This window comes from Passer domesticus, chromosome 1, assembly GCF_036417665.1.
Source record: "Passer domesticus isolate bPasDom1 chromosome 1, bPasDom1.hap1, whole genome shotgun sequence".
Classification (NCBI taxonomy): domain Eukaryota; kingdom Metazoa; phylum Chordata; class Aves; order Passeriformes; family Passeridae; genus Passer; species Passer domesticus.
The window spans coordinates 20,784,688-20,802,811 of record NC_087474.1 but is presented as its reverse complement, the minus strand read 5'-3'; the positions used below and the strand labels follow the sequence as shown (position 1 = coordinate 20,802,811).

General features: G+C 40.1%; 1 protein-coding gene across 15 annotated transcripts in view; it reads right to left on the bottom strand.

Annotated features, from left to right (window-relative positions):
• Window positions 1-18,124, bottom strand: part of ADAM22 (ADAM metallopeptidase domain 22) — a 131,496-nt gene that overhangs the window by 64,208 nt on the left and 49,164 nt on the right. For all 15 annotated transcript variants that reach the window (XM_064409239.1, XM_064409250.1, XM_064409257.1 and 12 more), the window contains exon 4: window positions 9,282-9,348. In XM_064409239.1, the coding sequence (XP_064265309.1) occupies window positions 9,282-9,348 (67 nt within the window). The remainder of the gene's footprint in view (window positions 1-9,281; window positions 9,349-18,124) is intronic.

The following is an 18,124-nucleotide window of genomic DNA, read 5'->3' as shown; positions in this document are numbered from 1 at the left end:
AGGGCAGTACAGAAAATAGAGATTTTAAAAAAGTTTATTAATTTGGAGAGATAAAAGTGTAATAACATCATACAAGGGAAAAAAACCCTAAAAAACCCAACAGAGTTACCCCAGGGTCAATTAAAACAAGTTAATCATTATGATAGTTGTCAATTCATAAGATAGCCTTCATCTTGATGCTTAAGTTTGATAATTCTTGCAAAATCCTGAATTAGAGCTATTTACCATGTGAACAGCTACAGTTCATCTCTAACCAGATGCAACCCTTTTGCCCATTCAGTACAAGTCTTCTTGCAACCTGTTGGGTACGTAGCATGGCAAAGACACTAAAAATGGTAAGACACAGGTGTCAGCAATGCAAATAAAATGTTTCCGGTTTTATACTTTAAGATAGTTTGTCCCTGCTTTGAGAGGCATCAGCTGCTGAGCAGACACAAAAGAGATGAAAAACACATTAGCCAACACTCATAATAAAGGATGAAATAAGTAAAGTGAAAAAACAGCCCAGACAGTCATTAATGGCAGCGGTTCACTCCTCTCTGCAGCCACAGTGCAGAAGGCATCTGCTGACCATACACTGGCAGGGTTTGTTATTCGCCTCAGAGACACTATGACCTTCCCAGGGGAGGAAAATAAGGATGCACATTCATCTGCTTTCTACATTGGATATCCAAGTAAGCCATTTTCTGCAATTAAGAGAGGTGCTGACTGGTAAAACACATGCAACAGTCAGGCACTGACCTTAAAATGAATACCTTCCTTTTCCTACATATTCCTATTTTAACACTTTTTAATCCACAGGAAAGGAGATTGCTGGTTTAATTCAAATCCTAGTAACATATCTCCCTCTTTCCTTGCAGCGGAAAGTTCCCAAAAGGCCAGCTAAGGCTCAAGCCACCATTCTGTGAATGCTAGATAATGATGAGCTGCCAGATAACAATAATAAGTAAGGCTGCACGATCAACAGCAAAAGGAAAAGAAAATGCACCCTCGCTCGCTGACTTCTACAGCAGAAAACAACTTGCTATGAATGGGTTTCTATTAGTAAAGAGAAGAGTCAAAATGGCACTTTGACCTGTGTAACTGCAATAAGAGAAAACATTTTTTAATTGACACACACTTCAGCAACCGGCAGGAGCCCTGCTGTGCTGAGCCCTGAGTTCAGCTCTTACTCAGCTCAGTAACAACGCCAGGACCTGGCATCACCTCTTTGCAGAGTAGTTTCTGCACTGCAGTCTCCTTAAAGCCAAATGTTCTGAAATTGTGAACGGTGCCCTCCCTTTGTGGGAGGATGGCTATCACATGTGCTCAGACAGCTCAGAACCGACACGCTGTGGTGACATTAGATTATAACGCTGTTTCACTTTCTGAAATCAGAGATATGGATTCCAAAATTAGGATAAGGCACAGCCACTTCTAAGCCTTCCTCACAAAAAGCCCATGTTTAAAGACTGTTGGCAGCACTCTTAACAAACAGAGACACACGTGTATGTGACAGGATCCTGCACGCAGGCGACTCGCTCCGACTGCCATCAGTGACTCACAGCAGGGGCCTTCAGCAGATGGCACAAGATATCAGCCCAGCTTCCAGTTCAGAGGCCAAATGAGGGTTGTGTTTACTGCCCAGTAGCTATGAGAGAAGATGCCCCACAAAACACTGCAGGGTGTGGACAGAGAGCTCATGCCAACGCAACACCATCTGCTCTGGAAGCTGCCTTGGCATCTGCTTGGAAAACAGACTCTTGATTTGCCTTGACTTACCTTGGTGTTAGGGGAAATTATTTTTTATTATCAGCTGCCAGGCAAGGATGAGGCAGAGGAGAAAAAGTTACCTCTTCCGGCCTACTCAGTTGCTGTCTTTAAGACAGCTCTTGTAGCAGTGGCTAGTGTCTCTCAGTCATGGCATACAAGTAATTTAAATTACAGTCATTTTGCCCCACTCCTGCATTCCTGTTCCAGGGAAATGGAAGCAAACATTTTAAGGGACAGTATGAAAATTCCTTTTAATCTACGCATTCCAATCTGCCACATCAACTCATCAGCTTACCCTAAGTCTGAAGCCAAGGTGTAAAAATGTGATTTACAAGATTACTATAAACACAACACAACACCTACATGGATACCAATCAGTCAACAAGATATAAAGTTCTGAGGAAAACAGAAAACAACACAACTCTGATATCCTTATTGGCTCATTATTTCTGAATGACAGAACTTTCTCTCTAAGTGAAAATTCACAGAGCTTGAGGCTGTGTCTAGAAACATTAACCTACTGTTTATAATAGTTTGGTATCCATAGGGAACAAGAGATATGTCTAGGCAAAGCTACTTACAGAAGTCAAGATGAAGAAAGTAAAGATGTCAAGCTAAAACACACTGCATGGAAGCACTCCTTCAGAAGTACAGCAGCTTCTGTTTGCTTAGCTTAATTCCCCCTCAAAGGATTAAGTTAAATCCAAAAATACACTTTTATTTTTTAATAAGGGCATCTACAAAGTGATTTGATGTTCTTTAATGTTATAGTAGTAATTAATTTCTCTTAGCCATACTCAGTCCTCGTACAGTCTGAGATTACAGAACACTTGGTTGTTACCACTCTCTGGTTATGTATGTCGTATGTTATTGCAACTCATGGAAAATAACTCATGAGGTGCACAAAGGCAGACAAGATTTTTCTGCAAGTTCAGGCTATCCTCCTTCTGGAACAAGACAAAACTGTGGCAGAGTACCCAAGAGATGACTCCTGATGGTCACAAAGTCGCTTGACTTGTCACTTCAACAGAACCACCCGCCATCACTAGGGTCCACATCCACACTGAAATGTACTTTTTAAGCTCTGGAAGACTTCCACTTTATGACATTTTTCCCCTGCAGGATTAGTTAAACCTACTGGATTTTTTAATTTATTTTTTTTTTACGTCACAAAGAAAAGGGAGACAAGATAATTAAACCTGCAAAATCCTACATGAATCATGATCTGGGATTCATTCTAGCGTAGTATATTCAAAACCATGACCTGGGAATGACTCCTAATATGGAAAGCTGTTACTTTTAATTTTCTTCTCCTTGGTAGCAGAATGTATATAAAAAGTAAGTGAGTAATAACAGGGAGATAATCAGATATTTAAAAAATCTACTCTAAATGTTCATTAAAAGTGCCAGCCTGCAGGATCATTAGGTCAGGAAAATGCACTATGTATGAGAGCTAATTATCTTGCCCTGGAATCCTATAGAGGACACTACGTTTTCTAAACCCTAAAGGACTTGCTTCCAGAATTCAAAAACTGCTGCAACAGGAAAGTGAGATATTTCTCAATGCCTATGGACTTAGTGTGACAGCATAACACTACTGGGGGAAAAAAAAAGATATCCAGAGTAACTGAAAATACATGGAAATTTTAAAATTTTGTCAACTCTTCATCAAGACACATTAATTCCAGTCAAAACCTAGAGAAAGCAATTTGACTGGTATACTCTGGGATCAGTTTGCTTCCATCCTGCCATTCCGTTCCACTACTACACTCTAATCTTCCCCTTCTTGTGGGACTTTGAATTTGTGAACTTTCATTGTACAGAACAAACACCTATAATTAGTCCCTAAGTGTAAGAAGTTGCCATTTGTTCTATTCAGTCTTTTATTTACTCCATTGGTCAAAAGATAGTCAGTTTTCCAGCTGATCCTTCTCTGCACTGTAATACTTCTGTGTTGCACTGTTGGCAAATTTCATTAATATACACATATTTTTTTTCACGTAAGTCATTAACGAAAACATTTGATGAGAGCACTCTGAAGATCAACCTTGCAAGGGCCCCCTGCTAAACTGTCTCAGACTCCCCATCAGCTCTTCTTCAGTTAGTTTACTGCTATCACTAAAAAGTAGATTATGGCTTAGATTTGTTAGTAATTTGCCAAGAGAGCTCATTGAGGGCGCAAGAGAGAGACCTGACAACATTACAGAAACCCTTATTCAAAGTCTTCTCTCAAACAAGATTGAGAATGATTTTTCTGATAATTATGGCTTCTCTAGTCTCTGGATGCAGCCAAAAAAACTCTGCCAGAAACAGGCATATATAATTCCTGCATTATTTATTATTTTCTCCTTTTCAGTTTTCATCAGCAGGTTGTGCAAGTTTCAGGTAGATGCACACAGAGCTCCCCACCAGCCCCAGGCTCCAGCCTCCCAGGGCTGAGTCTTCCTGCACTCCCATCCTGTCCTCTGCCAGCCCAGCTGGCACTCTGCTATTCAGGAGAAAATGTAATCCCTTGCAGGAAAGCCTGTTTAGCATACAGGCTTCCCTGGCAACGGAAACACCTTCCTCTGTGGTTACAAAGAGGTGAGTTACCAAAACCTGAGGAATAATATGAAATTCTTTTCAGACAGTGAGTACCCTAACTGGAAGATGATGGTTTCCAGTCTTGCTATAAGACTGGAAACATACCAGTCAATTATTAAAATGACCTGCTCACTGGTTAAGTGTTTAATCTGGCTGCACCACAAATTATTGTAGACTTATGATCAGTTTGTACCTGTGGAGATAACAATGAAATGTTGGAATGCTACTTGGATAAGGTCTCATCAAACACAGGCACAGGTGTGCACTGACACACACTGCCCTCAATCAACGGACTGCTCGAGGAGACCAGATCTGAAGCAGAAAGTTTAAGAAAAAAAGCAATATTGACCCTATCAAGGGTACCCAGACTCCTCTGGTCTTTCAAGATTTTAATGTTTTTCTCCCTTATGCATAATTTTTCCTTAAAAAGGACATTTTAAGAGCCCTTCAAATACACATCATGGCACACACTAGCCAAGGCTTTAAGCACAGCAAGACAATGAAGAACAGTCATTTTCCCCCTTGTGCAGAAGCATTAAAATAGCTGTAAGCTACAATAACAGTCATCTTGCAAACTCTACTAGTCAAGCAATACACACAACATAATGACTATTTCTGCAAGTTAACAGCTCTGCTTTGTTGTGCAGCATCAAAATGCACTTGCCCCAAACCCCCTAATTGGCCAAACTACCATGGTGGCCCCTCTGCTGGGACCCCCACAGAGCAGGAGGCTGTGCTGGGTCCCCCCAGCTGGACAGGACAGCTGTGGATGCTTTGAAGGAAGCTCAATGGGCATGGTCTGGGCACTGCAGGGCCCAGCAGAAGGGCTCAGCACACCTTGGGACACACAGCAGTCCTAACCCACAGGACAAGCCTGGCCAAAGCTCCTCTGTTAATGCTACAACAGAGAAAAAACAGTACCTAACATTTGATATGCCTCCATTCATGCTGTTCAGTGCTATCATAGGAACATGCTGAGAGGCTGAAGAAAAAGCAGCAGTTTATGCTGTAAGTACTCTTGTTGTAATTTTGTGCCCATAATACACCTGCTTTGTTTACACCACCACACACAAGAATTTCAGACTTTAAGGACTGCCTATGAAATATAGTTCCTTCTATAGCCATATTTAAACATGCCATCAAAACTTTCTGGTGTTTATCTACCACATCTCTACCTGTGCAAGTTTTCTGACTTAATTATTTTCACGGCTTAATCTTTTTCAGAAAGCAATTTCCTAAGAACTCATAGAAGTGTCCATTGTTTTGGGGGAATAGAAGCAGAAACATTTATTTCTACACACTCTGAAGAGGAAAACTGAAACATTTTATTGAGAAAATATCACTGAATAGATATCAGCTGTTTCTTCTGAGGGTGAAAAATCCAGCAATGTGAATTACTCAGCACTATAGCTGCTTTTTGCCTTTCATCTCATTGACAGCATCAGTGACAGAATGACAACGAAAAAAGAGGGAGAAAGAGAGATAAAAGGACACACAGATATACTGCAACAACATTAGGTATACACAGGCTGAGTATTGATGTGCTATGAGCATAGGATGGTCTGGAATGACACAATCAGGAAAAGGCAATGCCAAGAAGGGTTTTTCTCTTTCTTATTAATTGATTATTCTCTTTGCTACCAGAGAGAATTTAGGCCAACATTCCTGCTTTCCTAGTAGAGATGTGATGTACAGTAGAGGAGATTGTGGGGGGAAACACTGAAATAATTTGATCATCTAGCTCCTTTTGTTTTTCTTAGGCATTACACATTGCTGCTTGTTTAATAAGAATGTCTTAGGTGCTGCCTAACTGTGCCAAATTAACAAGAAGCCTCTCCTCTGCAGCAGCTAAATGCTGGTACCCTACAAAAACATTTGTAATATCTTTCACCTTCACAATGGTCTAATGTATTAATAATTATGCAGAAATCAAATGTAATGTAGCATCTTCTTATGACAAAAAGGTATGTTAAACTGAGGACTCCTCTCACAGTAAAAATCCCTTAGCTACTAAGAAGTGGTGTTTTTTATGGTATAAACATTTCTCCCTTCCCCTGCCCCCCTCTCCTCCTTGAAGTATTCTCAGTAATGGCAGAAGATCCATATGCATTTTACAGCACAGGAAGTTTTACTGGGAGGGAAGGAGAGGGGGAGGAGTGGCAAAAGCAGTTATCAACTCCACATTGCATGTGAGCCAAGGCAGGATCCGCTTTCCAGACACATTCCCAAACTGCTGCGTGCACGTACAGCTGCCTTCACACCGTGCCTCAAAGCTCCTTCTTCTCCCATACTGCTGGTGGCACAACAGCAGCACTGATCATTTGTGTGTCTGGGCAGTCTTCCTGCACAGAGAAATGCAAGGGGGAATGTCTATGGAATTTGAGATACACCTCTCTGGTAAGAAGGCAAGGAACAGAGGAGGCAATTTCTCTGCATGAGCAGGCTTGCTCGAAGCCTGCAGCTGGCAGTGGATGGCAGATGGACATTTTCTTCCTGTCGCCGTTTCTCCCACCAAAGCAGCAAGAGAGATGTTGCCAGGCCGCCTCTGTCTCTGCCTACAGCCCAAGATAAACTGCACAGAGATGGGTGAAGAGCAGCATGTTGAAGCACTGATAGAAACCTGTCTCCTTTCTGAAATACCTCTTCAGCTTCTGCTTTGGAATATGCATAGCAGAGTGCATATTTTGTGATTTATCCCCAAGTTGCACCCTTTTAGTAGCTAATTTTAAATAAGTATCTAAGCAATCTGCACAATCCCTAAAATCTAGTATAATAATTATGTTACCAGTTATGGTAAACAATTCCCAGAGTAATCAAAGGTAATAAATCACCATCATGGAAATTTCTTATAGTTGCATTAAGATTTTCAAAACATTTGATGTAAAACCAAAGCAAACAGATACTGCTAGTCTTTTCAGAAACTGTTCAACAGACAAACAAAGCTCTAAAATGAACTTACAGGTGCTCTGAAAAATATTGACTGGTCAGAGGGAACCAGATTTATTTATAAACAGCTATTGAGTACTGAAATCAGCCTCACCCAGTGTCTGGTTTTAAAGTGTACTCAGTAGTCTGCACTTTTCCAAAAATCTTTTGGTATCTGAACTTCTATGAAAATGTTCCCGTGACTGTGGCCACCAGGCTCTTCTGACATTTTGTCACAGCAGCTGCTTCCCTCTCTGCCAATCCCACACACTGAGATGCAACAAAACAAGCAAAAACCTTACATTCCCTTTCCTAGTATGCTTCCATAGGACTGCTGCCTGCAGAACTCCTGGGGCAGTGGAAAAGAAGGGGCAGAGGAGCCCACCTGTCCAGCCCAGCCACCCCTGCACCCCTGCCCATGGTACAGGGCAGCAAGGGGAGGGAAACTCACCACTCGAGCAGCAAGCCCTGTCCTTTGTAGCCTTTGCAGTCTGTGCAGCCCCTTTCACTCCCAATTCAGCTCACCTCAAGCATCAAGCTGGATGCAGCAGTGATAGTTCTCTACTTCAGGCAGATTTGAGAATACTGAGCAAGGCAATGATAGCCATCCCTGAAGGTATACACTGACCCTGGTTCAGCATCTAAATCAAGGAGAAATAATCTGTGGGACCCTTGAGGCTCGCAGCTGTTTTACCCAGAGCATTTCCTGACCCTTCCTCTGAAAGGCCTGATCCTCCCATCACTTTCCCATTCAATTAAACAGTGCTTAGATATGAGGAGCTGCTGATTTCAAACATTTCCTTGCTTGATTAAGGCTTGCTCATCAGGAACAATTCAGTGACAGGGCTTGGATGGATTAACTTAGATAACTTGCATATATATCTAAATGTAGACAAATGGGTTGTTTTTCTCTTATTAATATCAGCTATTATCTTTATTTCTGCTTTGACTCATATTCTGAACCTCAGTCAAGAAAGACTTCTTGACTGCAGAGCAGAGCTGACTGAGGAATTAGTCTTTACAATTTAATGGAACATGTATGTGTTTGCCTCAGTCTGATAATGTATGCAGACTATTATCTTGATAATAGTGGGAGAGGAGACTTCCTATTTGCAAATGACAGAAGGGAATAAACCAAAGGAAACTTGCATCTTCAGCTATCCAGTGGATAAAGGACTGTTTTGCCCATTTCCATTTCCACTTTCATGTTGCAGAGGTTAATGCATTTGTTTTGAAGTGTTTAGATTATCTCAGATTTAGTAAAATAATTGGGGGGATTTCTTTTAATACAATGTAAACTTTAAACAAAATTTTACCTAATATTTACCTGATAGGCAAATTTAGAGTTTCCATTTTGTAGCATATATAATACATTTCTGAACACTTCTTAATCTACAATAATTGATACAAAAGTTATAGCTGACATCTATAAAATAAGTCCTAACAAATAGAGGGTCCTCAAGAAAAATCTCCTATGTTGCATGCAGAGAACAAAACACTTCTGCAAAGGCTGTGGGATGTTTCACACAAGACAACAGCAACAAATACCATCTTGTATTCACCAAGCCAACAAGGACACAGAGAAAGAAACACAGAACTGGTGACTAGATATCTGGAAATATTATACAATAAATATTGCTATTCTCAAATTTATAAAGCTCATAGCAAACCAACAAACTTGGGGTTTGGTACAATGAGAAAATGCTATCTACCAAAACAAAAATACTTTCTTCAAGAAGTATCAAAAGTGACATATACTTACTAGCAAAAAGAACTACTATGAATACATTTTTAATGGGTACCATTTTGATATAAACATTAATGTACTAAATTTGACAATGGAGTGTATTTGCCTTGTTTAAAGCTGAAAGTTAGAAAACATGAAACATGCTTGCCTCACGATAGTAAAACAAATCACTTGAAAAATCAGTTATCTCTCCTTTCACAAAAATATGTGAGTTTTCATGAACATCAAAAGCCAAGCAAATTAAAAAAGAGAAAAATAAAAAGGAAATTCTTACTTTAACTTCCACTGTCTTCCCACCTTGCTCGATATGCCTCTCAAGATATTCAGAAGACAGCAGGTCACTGCAAGAAGACAAAAAAAAGAACCATAAGCCTCGTGCATGTGTTCTTGTACTCCCTCTCAGCAAGCACTGATTAAACATTTACATTTGAAAAGGGCAAAACCCACAGGATACTTTTCCTAAAATGTTCATAAAAATCATTAAAACAACCATGTCCAATGGAGTTACACAGTGCATGGGATATACTGATTTTTAACAGCAAAAGGTAGGACAAGGAAAAAAAAACTGAGGGGAGTTTGTTCATGGAAGGTCCAAAACCAGCCACTGACACTGACTGTAATTCAAGAGACTCTTCTATTTGCTGCTAAAAGCAAACAGCACAGAAGTTAGGTGAACTTCAAAAAAAGTAAAAAAGCAGAAGGATGGAATCTGAGGAAATTGGAATCCAGGTGGAGTCTGAGGGAAAACAGCAGCTGTGTTGGCAGGTTTCAAAGGACACAGTGGCACAACAAGGACATCACCTTCTAAGACCAAGGTGGTGGGCTCAGCTCCACACTGCAGGGGCAGGCAAAGCTGTGGGCCCCAGGAGCTGCAGCCCAGGCAGGCTCACAGAGCAGGTGCACACACCCCTGGGAGCCCTGCAGCTCCAGCAATGCCAGAGGAAAAGGCTCTGGGCAATAGCAATCCCAGCCTCCATGTACACAAGGACTTGGAACAAACTTCAAGGAGAAAAAACAATCAGACCTGAGGCAAACATATATAAATTAAATGCAGGCTGTATTTACTAAGCCATTCAAATGCTAAACCAGTCAAATTATCTTCCTCATAGTTATTTTCTAGTCAGGCAAACCACAGAATCACAGAACTGGTAAGACTGGGAGAGACCACATTATCCACATTGTAAATTTCACTAAGCAGCTTCAAAGACTACAAAAATTTACTGAGATTAATCAGTATAAAGTCTTGCTATTGTTCCACCTCAGTGACAATTAAGCTGGAAGAGATGATGAATTAGTAAAGAAAACCTGACAAGAGGCAAGTTGGCCACTGGGGCAGGAGGCAGTGAGCACAAACCTGCTCAGCAAAAGAGGCAAAAATGTAGTATTTCTCCTTCAAACATCAAAACGCCTGAGCTTAGACATGAACTGACCACATGAAGGAAGGGCAGGAGCAGCTGAGCAGCCCAGAGCAGTTGTAGTTCTGCTTTCCAGACCTTCATCCTGGCCAAACAGGCAGCAGGACCAAGGACGTTTTTGCTCACAGAGACATTGGTGACTACCCTGAGTGAGCCCGAAGCAGAACAAAGTTGGAAGTATGGATCCTCCAATATCATCCCTAAAAACTGCCAGTTTGATATTTGCATTAATTACCCAGGCACCAAAACCAGGAGCATTTCAATGAAATATGCTAATAACATTAAATCGGAAAACATGGAAAATAAAAAAGATTGAAAAAACTCCCATAGGAAAGACCTTGGATGATCTTCAGGACTGGTTATTAGAAATAGGATCAAATTCAATTGTACAAACAGCAAATTTATGCACTTAAGGGCTGGAGGGAATTTCTATTACATATTTTGGAGGACCTGGTTTATAAGAAAGAGAGACATGACCACACTTGTTTCTGGCAAAATGATTTGGCAGATCAATAGAATGTCTTCCTGGAAAACACAACTGTCATCCCAGAATACATCAAAGAAGATGTATTTCCAGTCAAACTGAGGAATCATTAATATGACTGCCCAAAGGAGACCTCTTTTCAAATACTGCAGACAGGTACTGGGCAGCTTTGCTTACAAAGTTCCATTAGCTGGAAACACAGAGGGTGTCCTGAAGTCTAGCAAAAAATTAAGTTGTGAGGGAATGTGAACGCACCTCAATTTACACACCAAGATACAGGAGCAACTAATTGGGCTATAGAAGATGCTGGCAGAATCTCAAAGGCATAAGGACTGTCAATGAGCCAATGGAAATTGGATGTTAAAAAAACCTTTGTATCTAAGTGTAAGGGACAGAGGCAAAAAAATGAAGGATGCTAACAAATTTCTGAATGGAAGCATCCATGGGACAATTGTCCATGGAGGTGGGCTTTCCTCTGGCTCAGTGAGTTCACAGCTGGTCACTGCTGAAAGCTGGAAGTCTCAATGCCCCCTCAGGAGCAAGCACTGAACCAACTTGTGTCAGCACAAACACTCATCAAAACGCTCTCGGTGCCAGAGCTAACACTCATCAAAATACTCTTGGTGTCAGCACTGGCACTCATCAAGGTGCTCAGGAGGGTTCAACAAAACCATGTTTTTGCTGCATTAGGTAACTGAAACCCCTTGACAAGAGGTACAATCAGCTCCAGAGCTGATGCAAAGGAGGTAATGAGCAGCTCTCAATAAGGGTGAAAGAAAGAGTGAGTGACTCCCTTGCCACTGCAGAACCAGCGTGAGCCCCTTTAATAGTGGCCAGCCCCAATATCTGTATTGATGCCTGGCACAGCTGCCTGCAGCTGACCCATTACTGAGGAGCACCTAAAAGATATGCTGTGGAGTTCCTGATTACAATACTCTGATTCCTCTTAGAAGCGAGTATTAAATATTTAGGATACTTATGCCCTGAGGGAAGCTCAAAGACTTCTATAAGGTCTCGTATGCATTTTCCAGATTTAGTAATTTAGACAGATGTTCTCTTAAAATGTATTTAGTTTAGCTTGCTGAAGTTAGTGATATAGCTTCCCAGCATTGACTACACTCTTTCAGCAGAAGTTTATGCTTCCATAACTTTAATAAAGATTCCTTTATAGCTTAGGGCTCTATCTTTACTCTTCATTATTTCAGAGGGACTCAGTTAAACTAATGTCTTCCTCCCTATTGGATGGACCCAAAGGTTTTCATGCCAAGAGATTGTAAAATGTAAGACAGTAAAGAAAGTACATAGTACAGAGATCAAACAGAATGGCTTAACTCTGACCTTAGAGTTGTATTTGGGGGGATGACAAGGAGAAACACAGGTTCTTCTCACGTGGGTCTAACAAAATTACTGTTTTTTAAAAGACACTGCTGCTAATGTTTTAATGTTCTGGAAGATCATATGTTATGTTCTCAAAAATCTGGAAATTGTCTGGCATGAGAAAACAAAGACGTTGATCATTCTCTGCCTTGTACAACACAAGCATTAGAAAGTAACAAAAGCGGCCAGTGAGCTCAACACTAATTGAAAAGAACCTTTTCTGGCACAGCTGCTGATTACAATGTTCAACATAGTGCAGGAAAGCACAAATGCTAGAGGTTTGTACTGGTTCAAGCTGGGAATGGACAAGCTAGTGGATGTAACTGGGAGCTGCCAAACACAGACACTGTACCTGACTCAAAGTGTTGGGAGTCCTGGAAAAGGGCTCTTGGAGAAGCCTCATACATGCTTGCTGAGCTCTTCCACTTTTCCCTCACCATCGGCCCTGGGCTACTGGGACTGGGCAGCTGGCCAAGCGTCCCTCTGACCTGGGCTGGGCTGCTCTGCCTGCACCTTGGGAGGGTCCTGCTTCTCCTCAGGCTACACAGTGTCCCATGGCATCCAGCTCCAGGGTTGCTGATGGTCAGTCAGCTGCTCTTCTCCCACCCACCATCCCAGTGATGGACATACCCAGGCGTTCAAGTTGTATTTACTTTCAAAGTAGGCCAAAAGAACAATTTCCAAACAGGCCCATCCATTTTTCCTCCTGCTTGGTCCTTATTTTGAGGACAAATGGTCTGGAAACAGTTGGGGAGCTGCTGGCATTCCCACCCCTCTCAAGGTCTGTCACAAGTGCCTTGATTCCCAAAATGAGCCTGTCTGGAAGGGAAACACCACAAGGTCACCCGCCTGCACAGCTCCTGGGGACTGAGTCCACAGCTTGCATACAGACCACAGATCTGAAATGAAGAAACATTTTTAAAGCCTGTCCTAAGTAACATGGCAGGATATGTCTGAGAATATTTTAATCAGTAGAAAAACCCATAAATGAAGACATTATATGCTTTGTTATTATGATCCACAGCACTAAAAATATCATAAAAACCACAACACTCTTGCAGATCCAATAGTGCAACCAACACTATTAAAAACTCAGCTACAAACTAACCACTACACACAATCTTAAAAACTCAGGCCAGAAGGTATCACCTCCTACGTGAAGTCATGTTTTGTCTGCAGTAACAGTACAAGCACAAAACTGCATCATTTTATTAGAAGGCCTTCCTTTAAAACAAACAAAAATCTAGATTAAAATACATGTGAAATATGATTAAAATTATTTAAGCAAGATAAGACAATAAGCATTAAAATAATATGCATTTCAACATAAATAAATACACACTTTCCTATGGTAGAAATGAAACAGGAATAATTTAGTTTCTATCCTAGAAACCATCTTTGTCAGCTTAAATGGTAGTTTTAGTATTAATTATAAATAAAACTGGCACATTAAAAAAGAAAAAAAAACAGATTGTGAAAAAAATCTTAGAAACACAAAGGATGGAAAAATTATAGAGAAAAAACATCAACACTATAATTGACAATATTGCAGAATGAGATTTTCTTAAATATTTGCTGAGGGATTGGTACAAAATTTTTGAAAAGGCATGAAAAAAACTGCATATGTTAACACCTAAAAATAAAACATTTCACAGAAAAAAGTACATGTGATCTGTTGCTTTTACAAGGAAAAACACTGCTACACTAATAATGGCAATTCTGTTGTCAGAGGTTTGTTATTTCAGTGTACACAAATTAAGTAGTGTCATTTTGTTTACAGCAGCAGCATTTTTGAAGCATTATCTAAAGTCCATGAGCCTATCCCATACAGATTCAAAAGCATAAGGGCCAGAACAAAAAAAAAATTAGCAAGCTCCTCTTTGCTCTTCCAATCTTCCCAGTCACAACAGTACACAAGAGGCACAAGCTGGGTGAATTTTGTTACAGAACAGGCCCCCAGCTAAAGAAATTATCCTTATCCAAGGTGATGCATATACATGCACTTAAATTCTACCTTGAATCAACAGTTTACCAAAATGAAGCTGGAATTGGGAGCCCATGAAATGAGATTAGCTTTGGATATAGATGGGTTCCCCAGCAGAAAGAGGCTGCACCAGGAAGAAAAAAAGGTTAAAAAAACATGGTGGCAAGACAAAACAGGACAGAACAGGTCAAATGTTTAAAGAAACAGAAAGAAAAAACAAGAGATTACAAAGCACTTCAAGACAAAAAAAGAAAAAAATAGGTGATTAAAGATGTTTTAAAAAGGAAGAGGTTTGCATTTGAATATTAAATGGAGAAAAACCTGGGAATTATCCCTATAAATTTAATATAAACTTTCAAGTAGAGAAGGAAAATGCCAATCACCAGCTTCTGAATAAAAATTAACTCTCCAGATTTAAGAGGCTGAAAAGCCTAACAGTTACAGAACAAAAAGAGCTGAAAATAAAGGGCTCTCTTTAGAGACCATAGGAAGAATTAAAAAGTTAAGAAAGGTAGAAATAAAGGGAGTTCATAAACATAGCACTATAATGTATTTTTGTCAGCATCAATGTTACAAATAAAACAAATGACTGGCTTCATGATAATCCAATATCATTGCTGTATCTCCTTGAACACTGTAGAAATTCTTTATCATTTATTCACCCTCACCTGTCTCCACAACTCTCCATTATGTACACCTAAAATTTCAGATTAAATATGATGCCAGACAAGAACACCAAGTGAGAGATCTGAAGGAAGATGCATTACTGAAAAGGAGGACAAGGTTTTAGTTGAAATCAGCAGAAAGGTCTGGATGGGTAGAATGCCAGCAGGAAATTATCAACAGACATATGGAGACCTTCAAGAGAAAAGAAGAGGTTCAAGGAAACGATGGAGACACTGATAAGAGATAGATGCCATATCAACTGCACAATTAATGCTAGCCCCTGGGGCAGAGCCAGCTATGAGAAGGAAGCCTCCTGCAACATCGTGCTTGAGAGGGCTGCAGTAAGAGGAATGGGCACTCTCAGGGTACCAGGCACATGAAGATGAGGAAGCTTCCCATAAAATGAAATATTCTCTCCCAGTGGTGTACATCCTCTAACAAGTATTAACAGAAATATTAGCTATAGAAGGAGTGACTATCAGAGACATTTTTAATACAGCTCACCTTGTACACCAAGAAAGATAAGGCAGGTTGATTGTCATAAAACAAAGAACGAGAAAGTGGAAAACTGGATGAGAGGGAACAGAATGGATGTTTCTATCTGCCAGTCAGTAAGAGTACAAAGGACAATTTGTATAATCTGTTATTACACTCAAGTCCTGGAACATTTTCAGTATTAGCCATGAGCTAACTAAAACATACAGCAAGATAAACTCAAAAAAGCCACTTAGCTGGCAGATTTCTGTATCTCACTACATGGGACACTTTAATTCTCCTTTATCCTCATGCCTACCCAGAAACCTCCTCTCTGCTCATACATGATCTCTCTTTTCACTTCAGAGGGGATTAGCTATCTCCATACTCTATGAACCAATCTGCTTTGATAGCCACAGCTCTGAAACTTTCATCTCCTCCTTCCCATCAAAAGAATTGCTGAATTTCTTTTTATGTGGATGGTTAATTTAATTAATGACTGTATCTGTTAAGTTAGCCAAATGGACTAATCAATCAGAATTAGATAGCTTCTCATAGATACGGCAGCAATTTTCAGAGTGTCTACTCAGAGGAAGGAAAAACAACTGAGAAAAAGAGCCACTTCTTGTCTACACAAATTGAAGTTTCACCCCTTTTTAAAATATTCTTACTGTACTTTTCTGTCCTTGTTCCAGCTAATATGAAAGGGAGAATGGAGTAAGAAATTTCTTAGTTTTTCTACTCCTACTAACTATTTAAGGCTTTCTTCAAAAAGAAATTAGGGACTTAAGAATGGGTTAAATTCTCAAAGGATTATACACAAATGCTGAGTAGTACCCACTCCAAGTCATGTCCTGGAGCTTAATTTCACATTTCACAAAATTACACAACTTGAATCTCTGATGATGTTTCTTCCAAATACTAACATTTGCTCACTTTTTTTTCCTCTCCAGGGCTTCTCACTTAGATCCCTAATGCCATCTGACTTGAAAATACACTTAGCCCTTTTTCCCTTAATAGCTACTCTGCCTGAAGGACAGGATAGTAACTGCCCTGCACCCTAGCACAGACAGCAAACTGCAGAGCAGCTCTGCAGCCCTGAGCAGGGCTTCCACCTCTGGCTTTAGAGAAGAAGTCTCACAGTTCTGGCTTACAAACAGCATGTGTTTAATTTCTGAACTGGCTTTGTTTCTTGATGGGAAAAGGTTCAAGCAGGTTGAAGACATTCTTCCTTAGTTTCACCAGATTTCTATAACACACATGGCTCCTATTACTACCATAACAAAGGAGAGAGTACACAACAATAGCTGCAAGGAAAACCTGTGGATGCAACAGTGGTGGCTGGAAGGCTCAGGCTGGTATGAGCATATCCTGCTGGACATGCCCTGTGCACGTGAGCTGCACCTGAAGTACATCCAGTGCCATTCCACAGTGCCATTCCCCAGCTGTACTTACCACACCATGGGCTTTTTGGCATGTCCTTTACAATGTTTGCAATTCAGTTTGACCTCCTCTATCTAAATGACTGTAGGGGCAACTTTGTGAGAATGTAATGACGAATAGATACTGCTTCCATTTTCTAGGGAAAAAGACTTAAAAGCTCATATTTAAGCTTTGCAGCTAGGAAGAGACATACTTACAGACTAACCATTTACTCATCTCACCACAAGTATCTTACCGCTATGTTTTAAGGAAATCTGAATAAAGCTCCCTACCACATAAAACTAAAAGCAAAGCATACCTAAAGTAGCTCCAAAATCCTCATTTCAAGTTCTGATTTTTTATGGAAACTTAAACATTAACAATATTTTAATTATATTTCTTGCATTAATATTAGTACTTCCCAATACAAATATAGTAATTGGCAAATAGCATCTGATATAATATATAACAAATAGGGTTTTTTTAAGTAAGGTATAATAAAATATTATGTGGCACAAGCACTGCAAAGGGCACAAATTCAACATGGCAGTTAATTCATACTGCTGGTGATGGAGGGATGGTGATTACAGTTTTCTCTTTCAGATAACGGACAGATTTAATCTAGTGTACTAACAAGGAAACTGCATGCACACACACACACACACACACACACACACACAGAGCCTTCCCAGTATCCATGGGAAGACGTCACTGCTACTCAAGATACCCTAGTGCTAAATGAGAGACTTTAACAGTCAGAAAGAGCAGACAGCTGGTGCTTGCAAGATTCTTGTCAGGCAGAAAGGTGAAACAGGATTTTTCTAGCTCTAAACTTCTGTTGAGAGTTGAAAGCAGTCTGGGCAAGGTTCACTTTGCTACTTATCCAGGAGCTTTCCTGACAGTAATGATGGCAATGCAAATATCAATAAAACTTCACTCTTTTTTTGTTGATGAATAATTTACACCAGTATTTCTTCAAGCTATTACTTCTTTTTTTTTCTTACAGAAATTTCAGAAATCCTGTTAAAATGAGCAGGTATTTTTAGACCAAGTTCATACCCTTACTACAAAGCAGTTTCCTCAATGCCTTTCTGCTCATGCACTTGTTACTTAAAAGTCAGGATGAAAACTGTTAATTTTAGTATTTGAGAGGATGGTAAAACATTAAGAAAGAGAAGAGGAATGCACACAAGAAGCACAGACTATAAATTTCCCTGCACAAAGGTACTAGTGAGGTCTAATCCTGGTTTTTAATATGCCTCTTCATATAGTCAAGCAGTTTTATATTACATGGA